Below are 17,963 nucleotides of genomic sequence, written 5' to 3'. Positions count from 1 at the left end.
GGACTGGAGTTGGTAAATACTGCCATACAGTGTAGTCATTGGAACTTGCCGGAACATAACTTTTGTCTGTAATTATTATTGTTCAGTATACTTAAGTCAGCAACTAAATAGAAAGGAAGTGGCAAAACAATCAAGAGCGTCCAAGTCTAACCTCACTCTGAAGTTCGGTCACAGCCTTCACAAACTGGGTCTGTTTGGTCTCTGGTAGTTGAGAGTAAATGCAGGTAGAGATACTCTTCTTACCTTCCTCTTTGTACTTGTTCTAGGACACCAATGGGAAGAAACCAAGAATTGGACTCAGTTTGACTTTTGGATTTAGACACTGGGGATCTGCAGAGTGTTGTTAGTCAGGTGTTATTGGGGGTGACTTAGAAATAATCAATAATATAATCAATAATAAAAACTTTCACTGTCACTAGTGTTAAGCCCAAGCTCTGGCTGTTTGTTCTTTACCTCGCTCTGTAGGTCAGAGACTTTGGCAGCAAACTGGGTCTCTGTAGTCTGGGGGAGCTGAGAGTACAGACTACTGGACTGGGTCAGTTTCACATTCTCCTTGTACTTGTTCTGGAAAGACAACCAATTGGAGCCCTCATTAAGCCCTAGGATGATATTTTCACTTAGCACAGCATTTATTTCAAAATGAGTAAGTACGGTTAAAAACACTGCCTTTATGTGTATCTTAGAATTGGTGGAATATAGTATGAGGCAAATAGACCTTTACCTCACTCTGTAGCTGGGAAGCCTCTTTGGCGTGCTGGGTCTCCAAAGTCTCTGGTAAGGTGGAGTAGAGAGAAGTGGAGGCCTCTTTCTTCCCTGCCTCCTTGTATTTAGACTAGAAGACAAAATACGACATGATATTATCCCACATAATAGGTAATGAGTAATTTCTTATATCAACATTGACATACAACTTATGAATTACAATGTCGCCAAACCCACTGGCTCCATGTCATCTACAAGACCCTGCTAGGTAAAGTCCCCCCTTATCTCAGCTCGCTGGTCACCATAGCATCTCCCACCTGTAGCACACGCTCCAGCAGGTATATCTCTCTAGTCACCCCCAAAACCAATTCTTTCTTTGGCCGCCTCTCCTTCCAGTTCTCTGCTGCCAATGACTGGAACGAACTACAAAAATCTCTGAAACTGGAAACACTTATCTCCCTCACTAGCTTTAAGCACCAACTGTCAGAGCAGCTCACAGATTACTGCACCTGTACATAGCCCACCGATAATTTAGCCCAAACAACTACCTCTTTCCCAACTGTATTTAATTTTTATTTATTTATTTATTTTGCTCCTTTGCACCCCATTATTTTTATTTCTACTTTGCACATTCTTCCATTGCAAAACTACCATTCCAGTGTTTTACTTGCTATATTGTATTTACTTTGCCACCATGGCCTTTTTTGCCTTTACCTCCCTTCTCACCTCATTTGCTCACATTGTATATAGACTTGTTTATACTGTATTATTGACTGTATGTTTGTTTTACTCCATGTGTAACTCTGTGTCGTTGTATCTGTCGAACTGCTTTGCTTTATCTTGGCCAGGTCGCAATTGTAAATGAGAACTTGTTCTCAACTTGCCTACCTGGTTAAATAAAGGTAAAATAAAAAATATAAAAAATAAAAATATGCTGAATAAAATGTTCCCTCTTTTCAACGACTTGCTAAATGCACTTCCCGGAATAAACATTGTCACTGTATCTTATCACTGTCTCTTTCACCACTTAAGAAGAGAGCGTAGAGAGACATGCTTATCAATAAGGCAGGTTGTCTAGGTCTATTTAAGAGAGGAGATAGAGGAGGCATCTGCTGTGATACCATGCAGGAGTGTGATGGAAGCTGCTGGTTTGTCATCACACAGTTAGTAGAACAACACTGTGAGCCGCACCTGAGACATTTCTTGAGACATTTCTTTAGCGAACTTGGTCCCCATGGTTTCAGGCAGTAGTGCGTACAAGCAATTGGACAGTTCCTGGGTGTCACTTTTGTAATTTTGCTGAAAGGTACAGAAAGTGTTGACAAAAATGAATAAAGTATTTTTGCCAGGATTGAAAATCAAGATTAAACTGTTTCAGTTGGTAATGAGTGAATGCAAGGAGACACAAACAAAGGATTCCTATAGTAACATGATTAAAATGAAGAACTACATGCACACACATTTTTTCTTTGTGAGTGTTTCAGCTAGACATTAGAAGGAATATTTTACAACATAACTTTTATGGAACAGGTATAGATAGACATGCTACATTGACTAATCAAAATGAAACAGTAAAGTAATCTGAGCAACAACAAAAAACAACTTTACCTCACTTCGGAATTCTGATCGCTGCTTGGCAAATTGTGTGTCCGCTGTTTCTGGCAGCAAGGAATACAGGCTGTTGGAAAGCTTCTGTTTACCATCCTCTTTGTATTTCACCTGAAAAACACATCTCTTTGATTTCTGTGGATCCAGGTAATGTGTCTTTTAAATGGATGTTTTTGCAAAAAGGCTTGTTGACATACGTTTTTCATGATGCCTTACCTCACTATAAATATCACGGTGCTCTTTGGCTAGTTGGGTCTCTGTCGTTTCTGGAAGCAGGGAGTACAGAGAACTGGAGGACCCCGTTTTGCCACCTTGCTTGTATTTCAGCTAGAGAAGGAAAAACAACGTCTATGGTGATCATGATGATTACGATCAGAAAACACATTTATTCTGAGGGATACTAGAGGATCTGAATAGATGAATAAATCTATATGAGCCATAACGTCTTAATGTATGGAATACTGTATCAGTGTAATAAACTATACCGTAACCATATTTGTACACTACATATGAAAGTATACTGTATATAAGTGTACATGTGACGGTAGATGTGTAAAAGTACACTGTTAATCTACCTCACTCTGTAGCAGAGAAGCCTCTTTGGCGTGCTGGGTCTCCAAAGTCTCTGGTAAGGTGGCATAGAGAGATATTTGCTTCTTTACTGCCTCTCTATACTTTTTCTAAAACACAAAGTTATGTTTTTTTAGTTTCCAAGGTCTGCTACACCTTTACGTGCTTCCTAAAAGTTTCCCACTCAAATCTTGAAAAAGTCAGTTACATTTTACGTAGACCATCCGTCATGGACCATCCGTCATGACATAACAGACCATCCGTCATGACATAACAGATGTCTTAAACAATCATGACAGTTGATGTCAGTTTATTAAAACGTACTTTATACTGTCATTACACAATACATTCGTTTGCTACGCCATTTAGCTGGTATAAACATCGTTGGTGTCATAACAGTGTAAAATCAGTTGTCATAATCTGACACCAGCTGTCACAACTGTATTAATAATCTGTTGGGCAACATAAAACATGACACTGTTGTTTCGCCCATGATGAAGGGTTCAAGTAGTGTCACCAAAGTCTGTTATCTAAAGTCTTACCTCACTCTGGAGTTGAGAAACGGCTTTCAAAAACTGCGTCTCCTTGGTCTCTGCTAGTTGAGAATAAACGCTTGTTGAAAGACTCCTTTTCCCATCTTCTTTATACTTGTTCTGATGGACATAAAAAAAGCATTACACTTGTTCCTTTAGATGATGTAACCAAATGATGACATGGATTGCATTGTAGACATTGTAGAAGCTTAGTAGACAGAATCACAGTAAGATGATTTGAAGTGTTCTAGCTAGCTACCTCACTTTGGAGCTCTGTAAGCTCTCGGGCAAACTGGATCTCTATTGTGTCAGGAAGTTGAGAATACAAGGAAGTTGACATGTCCTTTTTGCCTCCCTCTTTATAGATATTCTGTCAAAAAAAAAAGAAGTACTGAATGTTGTAAAAGCTCATTATCAGCCAGAAAAAGGCATGATGCAAAAAAGTACTGGTAGCATATAAAGCACTCGAATACAGACCCCATGAATTATGTGTGTGTGACTCACCTTGCTCTGTAGCTGGGAGGCCTCTTTGGCGTGCTGGGTCTCCAAAGTCTCTGGTAAGGTGGAGTAGAGAGAAGTGGAGGCCTGCTGCTTGCCTGCCTCCTTGTACTTGGCCTGCCGCCCACACACACACACACATTCATTTGCAAATCTCAGTTCTAGAGTCAGTGGCAATTATTGACTGTCATTGAATGTCATTGGTGGTTGTTATCAGTTCCATACACATGGGCCTCGACTGTCCATCCTCCCTCTAAGTGTCTCCTCTTATCTCTCAACCTGCCTGTCTTTAAACTGACCCCCACAGCCCAAGCCAATACCCTACCACCAACCTGCCTGTCTTTAAACATACCCCACAGCCCAAGCTAATACCCTACCACCAACCTGCCTGTCTTTAAACAGACCCCACAGCCCAAGCCAATACCCTACCACCAACCTGCCTGTCTTTAAACAGACCCCACAGCCCAAGCCAATACCCTACCACCAACCTGCCTGTCTTTAAACTGACCCCCACAGCCCAAGCCAATACCCTACCACCAACCTGCCTGTCTTTAAACAGACCCCACAGCCCAAGCCAATACCCTACCACCAACCTGCCTGTCTTTAAACAGACCCCACAGCCCAAGCCAATACCCTACCACCAACCTGCCTTTCTTTAAACAGACCCCACAGCCCAAGCCAATACCCTACCACCAAAATAGACCGTTCAACTTAGTCTCTGTTTAAAGTCTATGTTAAGGTCATCATTTATGGCTATATTTCTTCCCCTATCCAAAGTTCACCATGACATTCTAATAGTCTACAACTCCTTTATTAACTGTTTGCAATGCAGTAGTTTTGACTTAGCTACAACCAGCACAGTAAAGGCTTTCAGAAGAAATCAAGAAGAGGAATAATTCCACACACAAGCTACAAGTCACAAGCTACCCAATCAAATCTAAAAGGTACATTTTTATATATATTTATTTTACCAAGATGGAGCAAACTGTTACTGTTGGCCATGAAAAGCAAACGACATTTCAGGACAACAGCTTAGTTTGTGTGAGTGGAGTTGCTTTTTTTTTATCACACATTTTAAAACAACCCTGTGAGCCCCACCTGAGACATTTCTTGAGTCATTTCTTTTGCGAACTTGGTCTCCATGGTTTCAGGCAGTAGTGCGTACAAGGTATCGGGCAGTTCCTCAATGTATCTTTTGTACTTTAACTGGAAAAGTACAAAACATATCCCCAAAGGTTTAAGAGCAAGTCATTTTTGGTTTTGAGAAATTGAAAGGTTGACATGGAAATACATGAAAGAAATGACTAAATAATTTCAGAATAGTAACTTTTTTTGTGACATTCGTGAAGAGAGGAAACAAATTCACAAGAACCTGACAACAACACACGCATAAAAAAAAATTACAAACGAGAATAAACCAGAAATAGTCAAATAGTTGATTTAGTGGTAAAACAGATGCTGTACCTCACTCTGTATTTCTGACATCTGTTTGGCAAACTGAGTGTCTGCTGTTTCCGGGAGTAGAGAATAAAGGCTTGAGGAAATGCCTTCTTTACCCTCCTTTTTATACTTCACCTAGAACGAAGTCATAATGCATGTTTCATGTCCCTATTTCAATAGGCACATACGAAAACTATATTTAAATGCTTCTGTCTAATCAATACATTTAATTGTTGATCAGTAAAATGGAGGACATGAGAGGAGGCAGAATCCACAGTATTTGGCTGTTGTGTTGGCATGACTATACTATTCTGTACCTCGCTCAGCATTTCAGAGTGCTCTTTGGCTAAATGAGTCTCTGCCGTCTCGGGGAGAACAGAGTAAAGAGAAGTGGACATCTCCCTTTTCCCGGCATCCTTGTATTTGAGCTGGAATAGAGGAAGCAAAATCATTGATGTAGCATTTCTAGCTACAACACAATATTGAATTACCAGAAGTGAAATGTAATTAAACCTCAATTTGAACATACTTAGTAATTAGAAAGAGTGTGGGACTAAATGGCGAATCCTAACATCTACTGAAGTCAAATTTGCACTTAGTCTCCCATTGATGGGTTAGCTGACAACACCATGAAAATGATGCGCACGGGGCAGAAGTTCATATGTCGTGGTGATTCTGGATGATCAGATACAGTGGGGCAAAAAAGTATTTAGTCAGACACCAATTGTGCAAGTTCTCCCACTTAAAAAGATGAGAGAGGCCTGTAATTTTCATCATAGGTACACTTCAACTATGACAGACAATTTGCAAATAAATTCATAAAAAATCCTACAATGTGATTTTCTGGATTTTTTCCCTCATTTTATGGTGGAAAATAAGTATTTGGTCACCTACAAACAAGCAAGATTTCTGGCTCTCACAGACCTGTAACTTCTTCTTTAAGAGGCTCCTCTTTCCTCCACTCGTTACCTGTATTAATGGCACCTGTTTGAACTTGTTATCAGTATAAAAGACACCTGTCCACAACCTCAAACAGTCACACTCCAAACTCCACTATAGCCAAGACCAAAGAGCTGTCAAAAGACACCAGAAACTAAATTGTAGACCTGCACCAGGCTGGGAAGACTGAATCTGCAATTGGTAAGCAGCTTGGTTTGAAGAAATCAACTGTGGGAGCAATTATTAGGAAATGGAAGACATACAAGACCACTGATAATCTCCCTCGATCTGGGGCTCCACGCAAGATCTCACCCCGTGGGGTCAAAATGATCACAAGAACGGTGAGCAAAAATCCCAGAACAACACAGGGGGACCTAGTGAATGACCTGCAGAGAGCTGGGACCAAAGTAACAAAGCCTACCATCAGCAAGGGCATTGAAGATGAAACGTGGCTGGGTCTTTCAGCATGACAATGATCCCAAACACACCGCCCGGGCATCGAAGGAGTGGCTTCGTAAGAAGCATTTCAAGGTCCTGGAGTGGCCTAGCCAGTCTCCAGATCTCAACCCCATAGAAAATCTTTGGAGGGAGTTGAAAGTCCGTGTTGCCCAGCAACAGCCCCAAAACATCACTGCTCTAGAGGAGATCTGCAAGGAGGAATGGGCCAAAATACCAGCAACAGTGTGTGAAAACTTTGTGAAGACTTACAGAAAACATTTGACCTCTGTCATTGCCAACAAAGGGTAAAAACAAATTATTGAGATAAACTTTTGTTATTGACCAAATACTTATTTTCCACCATAATTTGAAAATAAATTCATCAAAAATCCCTCAATATGATTTTCTGGATTTTTTTTCTCATTTTGTCTGTCATAAGTTGAAGTGTACCTATGATAAAAAATTACAGGCCTCTCTCATCTTTTTAAGTGGGAGAACTTGCACAACTGGTGGCTGACTAAATACTTTTTTGCCCCACTGTATCTATCAACAATGACAAGAATCATACGTGTCTCATTTCAGCTTGTTTTATCTTGTTACCATGTCTTGTTTTGAGGTGTTTTGACTGATGTCATGTTAATGCTAATAATACTAATATTAGCATTGACATGAAATGAGTCAATACATCTCTAAATAAGACACGGTATCAAGAACAAGATATTACGACCAAAATTCATTAGCTAGCTAACCAACAACTGTAACGATGTATTTGAGAGACAAGAAGTGCTCAATATGCTAATGTTTTTATGTTTTCAATAAACATTGGAGATAAAATATAGTTTATATGTTGTCAACAAACTAAGACTACCCCATCTGTTTTGCCCCATAGTTGTGCATGTGTCGGTTTTGTTGCTAAACAACCAACCCGTCTATAGACATCAATGCATGAATAAGATAAAATAATTGGAAGTTAGGGTTCGCCCCTACAGTAAGTGCTTATTTCATTAGCCGTGCCACTGATAAAGCAGAGATGTTCTATAAGTGTGGTGAGGGGACGTCAGTGTTCGTGCTCTAGGCCTACTGTACTGTACCTGGCTCTGAAGCTGGGAGACCTGCTTGGCATGTTGGATCTCCAGAGTCTCTGGCAACACAGAGTAGAGAGACTTTGCCTTATTCTTCCCTGCCTTCTTGTACTTAGTCTGAAAGAAAATCATTCAAACCAATGCAGATAAAAAACATATACTGTGATTGACTTCAACTCCATATCAGAGGTTTATCTTTCGGCAACAGCCATAAAATCTGGAAATTGCTTCACTCACAAACATTGTCATTGTAGTACGAAAATCTATGTGAACCGGCTGCTCTTCTCACCTGACTTTGCAGTTCAGAAACATTTTTGACAAATTGGGTCTCCATAGTATCTGCTAGTACGGAATAGACGCTTTGGGACATACCCTTCTTCCCACTCTGTTTGTACTTGAGCTAAAGAAAAGACAATGAATCCATGATGGCTTTTAACATGAACCTAAAATTATACTTCCACAAATGACACGATTAAGTCATATTTAGTTACTCTGTGGATAACGCTGATATATTCATAAAGATTTGTAAGTAGTCCTATAAAATTCGCAATGTTCCTATCAGCATTAATATTCATGTCTTTGAGGAAAATTCATGCTCACCTCGCTCTGCATCTCTGTGAGCTCCCGAGCTCTCTCTGTCTCCATCGTCTCAGGGAGTTGAGAGTAAGCCGAACCAGAAAATACTTTCTCACCTTTGTATTTGAGCTGGAAAACAAAGTAATGGATGTGAGTTTAGGTAGGCCTCCGTGCTTCAGGAAACAAAATAAAGTAAGAGAGGTGCTGCTCAACAACAGAGACAGGAATAAACAAAAATAGGGCTTACCCTAAAGAAACATCCAATAGTGTAGTTATTTATGGTAAAGGCATTGGAGCACTCAAATAACACAGGTAGAGATTTGCCTCATCTTAGAACACTCAGGCTTTATTCCATTAGATGGACAGGCACACTGATGTTTGAAACTGATTTAATGGATGTTTGTCAGTAACAGGAAGGGTTTCCTCTGAATTAGTTATGACAAAAAATGTCATGTACAGACATCAGATGGGCAGCCCATGTTCTTACCTCACTCTGTAGCTGGGAAGCCTCTTTGGCGTGCTGGGTCTCCAAAGTCTCTGGTAAGGTGGAGTAGAGAGAAGTGGAGGCCTCTTTCTTCCCTGCCTCCTTGTATTTTGTCTGGAAAACAACAGCAACAAAAGACAGTGGTGGAAAAAGTATCCAATTGTCATACTTGAGTAAAAGTAAAGATACCTTAATAGGACATGACTCAAATTAAAGTGAAAGTTATCCAGTAAAATACTACTTTAGTAAAAGTATTTGGTTTTAAATATATTTAAGTATCAAAAGTAAATGATCAAATATACTTAAGAATCAAAAGTAAAAGTCCAAATAATTTTGAAATCCTTATATTAAGCATCGGCATCATTTTCTTGTTTTTTATTTATTTACGGATAGCCAGCGGCATCCTACAACACTCAGACATTATTTACAAACGAAGTATGCGTTTAGTGAGTCCAACAGATAAGAGGCTGTAGGGATGACCAGTTATGTTCTTTTGATAAGTGTGTGAATTAGACAATTGTATTGTCCTGCTCAGCATTCAAAATGTAATGAGAATGTTTGGCTGTCAGGGAAAATGTATGGAGTAAAAAGTACATCGTTTTCCTTAGGAATGTAGTGAAGTAAAAGTTGTCAAAAACATAAATAATAAAGTACAGATACCCCAAAAACCTACCTAGCCGTACTTTCAAGTATTTTGACTTTACACCACTGCTATTTTTGTAGACATAATGAAAATATACAGGTATTCTCTGACTAAGATACATTTTGTTGTACATGAATATTGATAAAATAAAAGGATAAATGTTTCTGTGTTTCTCTTGGAAAGGGAATTCCTCATTCTCTGGCTTTATTTTTTATTTTTTATTTCACCTTTATTTAACCAGGTAGGCTAGTTGAGAACAAGTTCTCATTTGCAACTGCGACCTGGCCAAGATAAAGCATAGCAGTGTGAACAGACAACACAGAGTTACACATGGAGTAAACAATTAACAAGTCAATAACACAGTAGAAAAAAAAAGAAAAAAAAAAGAGTATATACATTGTGTGCAAAAGGCATGAGGAGGTAGGCGAATGATTACAATTTTGCAGATTAACACTGGAGTGATAAATGATCAGATGGTCAAGTACAGGTTATCTTCAGTTATTGACAAAAGGCAACATCCAACTTTGAGAATCACATTTTGTACGAATCAATCGATTGATGTTAATGGGGGATTTACAGTAAAATAACTCAAGTTCGTACCATATTCAGCCCATGTTGATGTTTGGTGATTTTAAACAGATATTTACCTCGCTCTGCATTTCAGACATCTGCTTTGCAAACTGTGTCTCTGCTGTCTCGGGGAGCAGAGAGTAGAGGTTGATAGAGTTCTCCTCAGTATCTTCTTTATACTTGATCTGGTATAGTAGAAATGGAGAGACAGCTTATGAACCAGAGATAGTTGAGACCAAGCCTACAAAATCATTATTTATTTAACTAGGCAAGTCAGTTAAGAACAAATTCTTATTTACAATGACGGCCTAACCCGGACGACGCTGGGCCAATTGTGCGCCGCCCTATGGGACTCCCAATCACGGGCGGTTGTGATACAGCCTGGAATCGAACCAGGGTCTGTCGTTTCGCCTTGAGCACTGCGCCATTCGGGAGCCCGAGTGGCGCATTACCAAACAGCAGTATGAAAACCTTGGTATAGTATGTGTTCGCTTCCCTTTTAGTTATTTAGATATATTGGATATGAAGAGGCGACATGAAACATTTACCAGCGCTGACCCAAAATACGAGGTAGCCTGAATGAAATTATTAATGCACATTTTTGGGGGGAGAATGCACATTGCACATGTACTCTCTGTGTATTCATACAGCATATACACACAGCATTTACCTCACTTCGCATTGCTGATTGTCGTTTCGCAAAATTAGTCTCAATTGTTTCGGGCAGCGTAGAATAAAAACTGGGGGAGGTGTCCTTTTTCAGTCCTTCCTTGTACTTTAGCTGGAATAAAGGAAACATCACATGAAAACATTGTTTTGAGATACTTTTAATAGCACATAAATAGCATTAATAAAGCACCTGGTTTCCACAGGTTTCCCTTTTCATTTAATCTGGACTCATGGGTAGACGTAACGTACTGCAGTAAAAGTACATTTGGGACACTCCAATTAGTATGATATGTTACCCTTCGTATGGTATGTATTCATTTGCAGATGTCCATCAGCCATTTCGTATGATATGTTATGAATTGCAATTTGTAAAATATGTTACGGATTTAGGGGTAGGGGTTAGGGTTTGGGGTTAAGGTTCGGTTTAAGGTTAGGGTTATGAGTTAGGTTAAAAGGTTAAGGTTATGGTTAGGGGAAGGGTTAGCGTACATGCTAAGTAATAAGTGCTAAAGTTAACTGTGATGAGATTAGAACAAGCAACCTTTGGGTTGCTAGACGTTTGCATTATACACCCATCCCACCCACCTGCTGTTGTTTTTGCCTTAATTAAGTAACCTTCTGTCTTGTGCAACCATACCAAACATAACATATCACACTAATTTCAGTGTCTTGAATTTACAGAGTATACCAAACATTAGGAAAACATTCCTAACATTGAGTTTCACCCCCTTTTGCCCTCAGAACAGCCTCAATTCGTCAGGGCATTGACTCAACAAGGTGTCCAAAGTGTTCCACAGGGATGCTGGCCCATGTTGACTCAATTGCTTCCCACAGTTGTGCCACCTTTGAGTGGTTGAACATTCTTGATACACAAAGGAAACTGTTGAACGTGAAAAACCCAGCAGCGTTGCAGGTTTTGACACTCAAACCGGTGCGTCTGGTACCTACTAACATAGGTAGTTCAAAAACACTCAATGGCACACATACACAATCCATGTCTCAATTGTCTCAAGGCCTCAAAATCCTTCTTTAACCTGTCTCCTCCCCTTCATCTACACTGATTGAAGTGGATTTAACAAGTGACATCAATAAGGGATCATAGCTTTCACCTGGATTCACCTGGTCAGTCTGGGTCATGGAAAGAGCTGGTGTTCTTGATGTTTTGTATACTCAGTGTACATTTACTATGTATGTTACATCTCTTCCATGAAATCAGGCTGTTTGATTGTACTACCATCATTCTTTTCTACATGCTAAATAGTCTACATATATATTATATGTGTGAGATTACATGCAGGTAATTGTGAATACAGTATGTCTTTATACTCTACCTCACTCTGTAGCTGGGAAGCCTCTTTGGCATGCTGGGTCTCCATTGTTTCAGGTAAGGTGGAGTAGAGAGAACTAGAAACTCCCTTCCTCCCTGCTTCTTTGTACTTCATCTAAATTGAGGAAAAACAGATACGGCATTTTATTCAGAATTTATTTCCAATGACTTTATTCAAGGATCTGTATAATTTTAATGGGCAATGCCACACCGTAAAGAGGTTATCATGAATTTGACAGAAACTTACAGGCACCTCAGTGGCAAGTAAAATTCTGTATTTCATATTTCAGTAAACTTACTGTAATATAAATATGGTATCAAAGCAAGTACTGTGTAATGACAATAAGTACAATACCGTAAAATTGACTATATTATACTGTAAAATAGTCAATGCTGCCTTAATCGGAATTAATAAATAAATGAATGGATGAATGACATTCATTGAGGGTAAAGATTGTATTTCACAGTATTTTGCTGTAATCACAAGGGATTGGTGCAAGCAGGTTGGCTACTAGGTAAAGTGTTTACACGTTACAGCATTTGAATTCATATACGGTGTTTTGTATCACTTACACTTCTAGAGGCCTTAAAAAAGGCTTCCAAACTAGCAGCGAAACAGACCAAAAGCTCATGGCAAAATGCTCAACCATTTAAGGCTCAACCACCCCAATCTGTCCCCTAGATATTTTAAATTAATGGGGCACTATAAACACATAGGAGTTAAATTGGTACAGTATTCTCACTCAGGGGTGCAACAAATAGCCTCTTACAAGGCAAGCCTCAAAATATGTTAACGAGCCAGAAACAACAATACCATGCACCCACTAATGGTCAAAAGGTTTTTGGAGCTTCAAAGATACGGTACTTTATTCTGTGGGGTGGAATTACAGTACCAATCGAAATACAGCAATTATTTCCTCACCCACAACATTTTCAGAGTAACTTACTGTTGATAATTCCCCAAATACTGTATAAATTACAGTTTTCCATTACACAGTGCATCTTTCGAAATGGAACATACATGTAAGAACAATTTCCCTTAACTGTAAGGGGTAATAGTTGCTAACCTCACTCTGAAGTTCAGATACAGCTTTTGCAAACTGTGTCTCGGTGGTTTCTGGAAGCTGAGAGTACACACTCGTGGAGATACGCCTTTTTCCTTCTTCTTTGTATTTATTCTGGAAAAAAGGAAAGTATTGTGATTAAATAATCTTTCTACTTTTTGGGTGATTCTCCATCATTACACAGAAAAGCGCCCAAAACAGAAGTTATGAACTAAATGTCCAGCCACCTCACTCTGCATCTCTGTCATTTCTCTGGCAAACTGTATCTCTGTGGTCTCTGGGAGTAGAGAGTAGAGGGAGGTTGAGTTGTCCTTCTTTCCACTCTCTTTGTATTTGATCTGAGAAACAGAGAGAGATGAGTCTGTATTAACACTCGTTTAATGATCACAATCCAGGCACTTGTGTAGATATGAAAGTATTGGATACAGAGCCTTCAGAAAGTATTCACACCCCTTGACTTTTTACACATTTTGTTGTGTTACAGCCTGAATTCAAAATGGATTAAATAGATCATTTTCTCTCACCCATCTACATACAAAACCCCATAGTGACACAGTGAAAACGTTTTTTGAAAATGTTAGCAAATGTTTTGAAAATGAAAATGAAATATCTAATTTACATAAATATTCACACCCGAGTCAATACTTTGCAGAAGCACCTTTGGCAGCGATTATAGCTGTGAGTCTTTCTGCCAATGTTCCCTCTAATGTTTTGGGGCACTGAGCTAATTTTTGGTCTTGTGAGTGGAAACTTAAATGTTGTGAGAATTTTGTGCAACTTCCGGCTCGCGTTTAGAGTAAACACTGAGGCTGTACCATTACAGTTTTAGCCAATAGGCTATCGTGGCTATTTGAGCATTATGTAGGCCTACCAACAAAACCAATGGCGCAAATCCCATAACATTTTCACATGGAAATAGCTTTTTATTTCTATGATATAGCCTACAGTAGCCTATACATTTTTACATTATGAAGGGCTTGACATTAATTCATGATTTTTTTTACTTAGTCTGTAACACCATGGGCCAAATAGGTGACTGTAATTTGCATTGTATTGTGTTGTATGATGCAAGAAACCACTTTACAAAATAAAATGTATTATTATTACCATACAGAGAATTAGACTATGTAGGCTACCCCTCTGACTATTGGCTTATTTGCATATTCTAGCCTGTCTCAAAATACAACACTGCCTCATTTAATTAAGACAAAAGTTTTTTTTACCTGACTCCCTTTTCAAAGACAGCTTGAAATATTGCTGCCCTAAACGTATCTATAACTGGGCTAATAACTAGCTAACTAGCAAAGAATATCAACAAACGTTCACACGTGGCTCTGATCTGAACTGATCTTAAAAAGTGCATTCATTCACTCGGTGATTGAAAGACCCCTCATGGGCTACCTGGCCAAATTTTACTTTGTTGTGCTCTGGCTCTGCCTACAGCAAAATCACAGACTCAGTCTTGCAAAGTTAGATTTGTTTTGGATTGTTGCATTGAAAAGGGGCTGATATAATGTCGATTTGATCACAAAAAACATTGATCTATATAGTGCAAACTAATGGGGTGAACTCAGTGAAGTTCAATCTCTTGCGTCTCTTCGCGTGGCCTGGCACAGCTTAGATGAAACTTTGCAATGTTCCCTCACTTGGATTGTGCAACATTTGCCCATTATTCTTTTTGAAATTCTTAAAGCTCTCTCAAATTGTTTGTTGATCATTGCTAGACAACCATTTTCAGGTATTGCCCTAGATTTTCAGGTAGATTTAAGTCAAATTGTAATTTGGCCACTCAGGAACATTCCCTGTATTCTTGCCCCAAACATAACACTTTGTATTCAGGACAAAAAGTGAATTGCTTTGCCACAATTTTTTTGCAGTATTACCTTAGTGCCTTATTGCAATCAGGATGCATGTTTTGGAATATTTGTATTCTGTACAGGCTTCCTTCTTTTTACTCTGTCAATTAGGTTAGTATTGTGGAGTAACTACAATGTTGTTGATCCATCCTCAGTTTTCTACAATCATCACAGCCATTAAACTCTGTTGCTGTGTTAAAGTCACCATTAGCCTCATGATGAAAACTCTGAGTGGTTTCCTTCCTCTCCAGCAACTGAGTTAGGAAGGACGCCTGCATCTTTGTAGTGACTGGGTGTATTGATACACCATCCAAAGTCTAATTTATAACTTTACCATGTTCAAATGGATATTCAGTGCCAGCTTTTTGTTTTCTTTGACCCATCTACCAAATGTTGCCCTATTTTGCCAGGTATTGGAAAACCTCCCTGGTCTTTGTGGTTGAATCTGTGCTTGAAATTCACTTTGACTGAGGGACCTTATAGATAATTGTACTGTATGTGTGTGGTACAGAGATGGGGTAGTCATTCGAAAATGATGTTAAACACTATTATTGCACACAGAGTCCAACTTATTATGTGACTTGTTATTTAGGCTTGCCATAACAAAGGGGTTGAATGCATATTGCCTCAAGGCATTTCAGATTTTCATTTTTTATTAATTTGTAAACATTTCTAAAAACAAAATTCCACTCTGACATTATGGGGTATTGTGTATAGATCAGTGACACAAAATCTGCATTTAATACATTTTAAATTCAGGGTGTAACACAACAAAATGTGGAAAAAGTCAAGGGGTGTGAATTCCTTCTGAAGGCACTGTACTCAGGAGAATTGTTTCTGAACCCGGATTATGTCATCTGGAGTGGCAATGGAAGTTGCTACCAGAATGACTATAACACAAATATATTAATGCCAGGAGCATTCATGCTCACCTCGCTCTGCATCTCTGTGAGCTCCCGAGCTCTCTCTGTCTCCATCGTCTCAGGGAGTTGAGAGTAAGCCGAACCAGAAAATACTTTCTCACCTTTGTATTTGAGCTGGAAAACAAAGTAATGGATGTGAGTTTAGGTAGGCCTCCGTGCTTCAGGAAACAAAATAAAGTAAGAGAGGTGCTGCTCAACAACAGAGACAGGAATAAACAAAAATAGGGCTTACCCTAAAGAAACATCCAATAGTGTAGTTATTTATGGTAAAGGCATTGGAGCACTCAAATAACACAGGTAGAGATTTGCCTCATCTTAGAATGCTCAGGCTTTATTCCATTAGATGGACAGGCACACTGATGTTTGAAACTGATTTAATGGATGTTTGTCAGTAGCAGGAAGGGTTTCCTCTGAATTAGTTATGACAAAAAATGTCATGTACAGACATCAGATGGGCAGCCCATGTTCTTACCTCACTCTGTAGCTGGGAAGCCTCTTTGGCGTGCTGGGTCTCCAAAGTCTCTGGTAAGGTGGAGTAGAGAGAAGTGGAGGCCTCTTTCTTCCCTGCTTCTTTGTATTTTGTCTGGAAAACAACAGCAACAAAAGACACTGCTACTTTTCGAGACATAAAAATAGACAGGTATTCTCTGACTAAAATATATTTTTTTGTACATGAAGATCGATAAAGTAAAAGGATAAAGCTTTCTGTGTTTCTCATGGAAAGGGAATTCCTCCTTCTCTGGCTTCAGTTATTGACCAAAAAGGCAACATCCAATTTTGAGAATCACATTTTGTATGAATCAATCAATTGATGTTAATTGGAGATTCACGGTAAATTACTGAAGTTAGTACTGTATTCAGCTCATGTTGATGTTTGGTGATTTTAAACAGATATTTACCTCGCTCTGCATTTCAGACATCTGCTTTGCAAACTGTGTCTCTGCTGTCTCGGGGAGCAGAGAGTAGAGGTTGATAGAGTTCTCCTCAGTATCTTCTTTATACTTGATCTGGTATAGTAGAAATGGAGAGACAGCTTATGAACCAGAGATAGTTGAGAACAAGCCTACAAAATCATTGCCAAACACCAGTGAGAATAACGTATGTGTTTGCTTCACACACAAAAGCCTGCCCAAAGGTTCATTTATAGTTGTTTTAGAAAAATTGGTTATGAAGCAACATTAAACAATTCTAATCACTGACCCACAAACCAAAATATGTGATCAAATTATTCATGATTTCTCTGAGATTGTAATGTTCTTGTAGTTATTATGCAAGAATGCACATTGTACATACATGCTGTGTATTCTAACAGGATATACACATACACATACATATATACCTGGCTCTGCATTGCTGATTGTCGTTTTGCAAAATTTGTCTCAATTGTTTCGGGCAGTGTAGAATAAAAACTGGGGGAGGTGTCCTTTTTCAGTCCTTCCTTGTACTTTAGCTGGAATAAAGAAAACATCACACAAAAACATTTTTTTCAGACACATTTAATTGCCAACTAATAGCCAATTATAAAGCACACTTTAACCTGCATATCTACCAGAGCATCCTGCAGCGATACGCCATCCCTTCTGGTTTGCGCTCGCTGGGACTATCATTTGTTTTTCAACAGGACAATGACCCAAAACACACGCCCAGGCTGTATAAGGGCTATTTGACCAAGAAGGAGAGTGATGAAGTGCTGCATTAGATGACCTGGCCTCCACAATCACCTGACCTCAACCCAATCGAGATGGTTTGGGATAAGTTGGACCGCAGAGTGAAGGGAAAGCAGCCAACAAGTGCTCAGCATATGTGGGAACTCCTTCAAGACCGTTGGAAAAGCATTCCTCATGAAGCTGGTTGAGAGAATACCAAGGGTGTCATCAAGGCAAAGGGTGGCTACTTTGAAGAATCTCAAATATAAAATATATTTTTGATTGTTTAACACTTTTTTGGTTGCTACCTGATTCCATATGTGTTGTTTCATAGTTTTGATGTCTTCACTATTATTCTACAATGTAGAAAATAGTAAAAATAAAGAAAAACCCTG

At 39.1% G+C, this 17,963-nt stretch overlaps 1 protein-coding gene across 15 annotated transcripts in view; it reads right to left on the bottom strand.

Moving 5' to 3' along the window:
- Positions 1–17,963, bottom strand: part of LOC112233590 (LIM zinc-binding domain-containing Nebulette) — a 119,384-nt gene that overhangs the window by 21,350 nt on the left and 80,071 nt on the right. For 10 of the 15 annotated variants that reach the window (XM_042308586.1, XM_042308597.1, XM_042308590.1 and 7 more), the window contains 26 exons: positions 17,262–17,372; positions 16,822–16,929; positions 16,395–16,505; positions 15,932–16,036; positions 13,371–13,481; positions 13,147–13,257; positions 12,084–12,194; positions 10,754–10,864; positions 10,161–10,268; positions 8,874–8,984; positions 8,411–8,515; positions 8,100–8,210; positions 7,820–7,927; positions 5,669–5,779; positions 5,376–5,486; positions 5,010–5,117; positions 3,918–4,028; positions 3,673–3,783; positions 3,423–3,533; positions 2,886–2,990; positions 2,527–2,637; positions 2,311–2,421; positions 1,894–2,001; positions 722–832; positions 454–564; positions 152–262 (listed from right to left, as the gene is read on the bottom strand). The exons of 3 other annotated variants lie outside the window; for them this stretch is intronic. In XM_042308586.1, the coding sequence (XP_042164520.1) occupies positions 152–262; positions 454–564; positions 722–832; positions 1,894–2,001; positions 2,311–2,421; positions 2,527–2,637; positions 2,886–2,990; positions 3,423–3,533; positions 3,673–3,783; positions 3,918–4,028; positions 5,010–5,117; positions 5,376–5,486; positions 5,669–5,779; positions 7,820–7,927; positions 8,100–8,210; positions 8,411–8,515; positions 8,874–8,984; positions 10,161–10,268; positions 10,754–10,864; positions 12,084–12,194; positions 13,147–13,257; positions 13,371–13,481; positions 15,932–16,036; positions 16,395–16,505; positions 16,822–16,929; positions 17,262–17,372 (2,853 nt within the window). The remainder of the gene's footprint in view (positions 1–151; positions 263–453; positions 565–721; positions 833–1,893; positions 2,002–2,310; positions 2,422–2,526; positions 2,638–2,885; positions 2,991–3,422; positions 3,534–3,672; positions 3,784–3,917; positions 4,029–5,009; positions 5,118–5,375; positions 5,487–5,668; positions 5,780–7,819; positions 7,928–8,099; positions 8,211–8,410; positions 8,516–8,873; positions 8,985–10,160; positions 10,269–10,753; positions 10,865–12,083; positions 12,195–13,146; positions 13,258–13,370; positions 13,482–15,931; positions 16,037–16,394; positions 16,506–16,821; positions 16,930–17,261; positions 17,373–17,963) is intronic. 2 more of the 15 variants (XM_042308591.1, XM_042308594.1) reach the window with 2 other exon arrangements.

This window comes from Oncorhynchus tshawytscha, linkage group LG29 (genome assembly GCF_018296145.1).
Source record: "Oncorhynchus tshawytscha isolate Ot180627B linkage group LG29, Otsh_v2.0, whole genome shotgun sequence".
Taxonomy (NCBI): Eukaryota; Metazoa; Chordata; class Actinopteri; order Salmoniformes; family Salmonidae; genus Oncorhynchus; species Oncorhynchus tshawytscha.
This window is presented reverse-complemented; position numbering and strand designations above follow the sequence as displayed.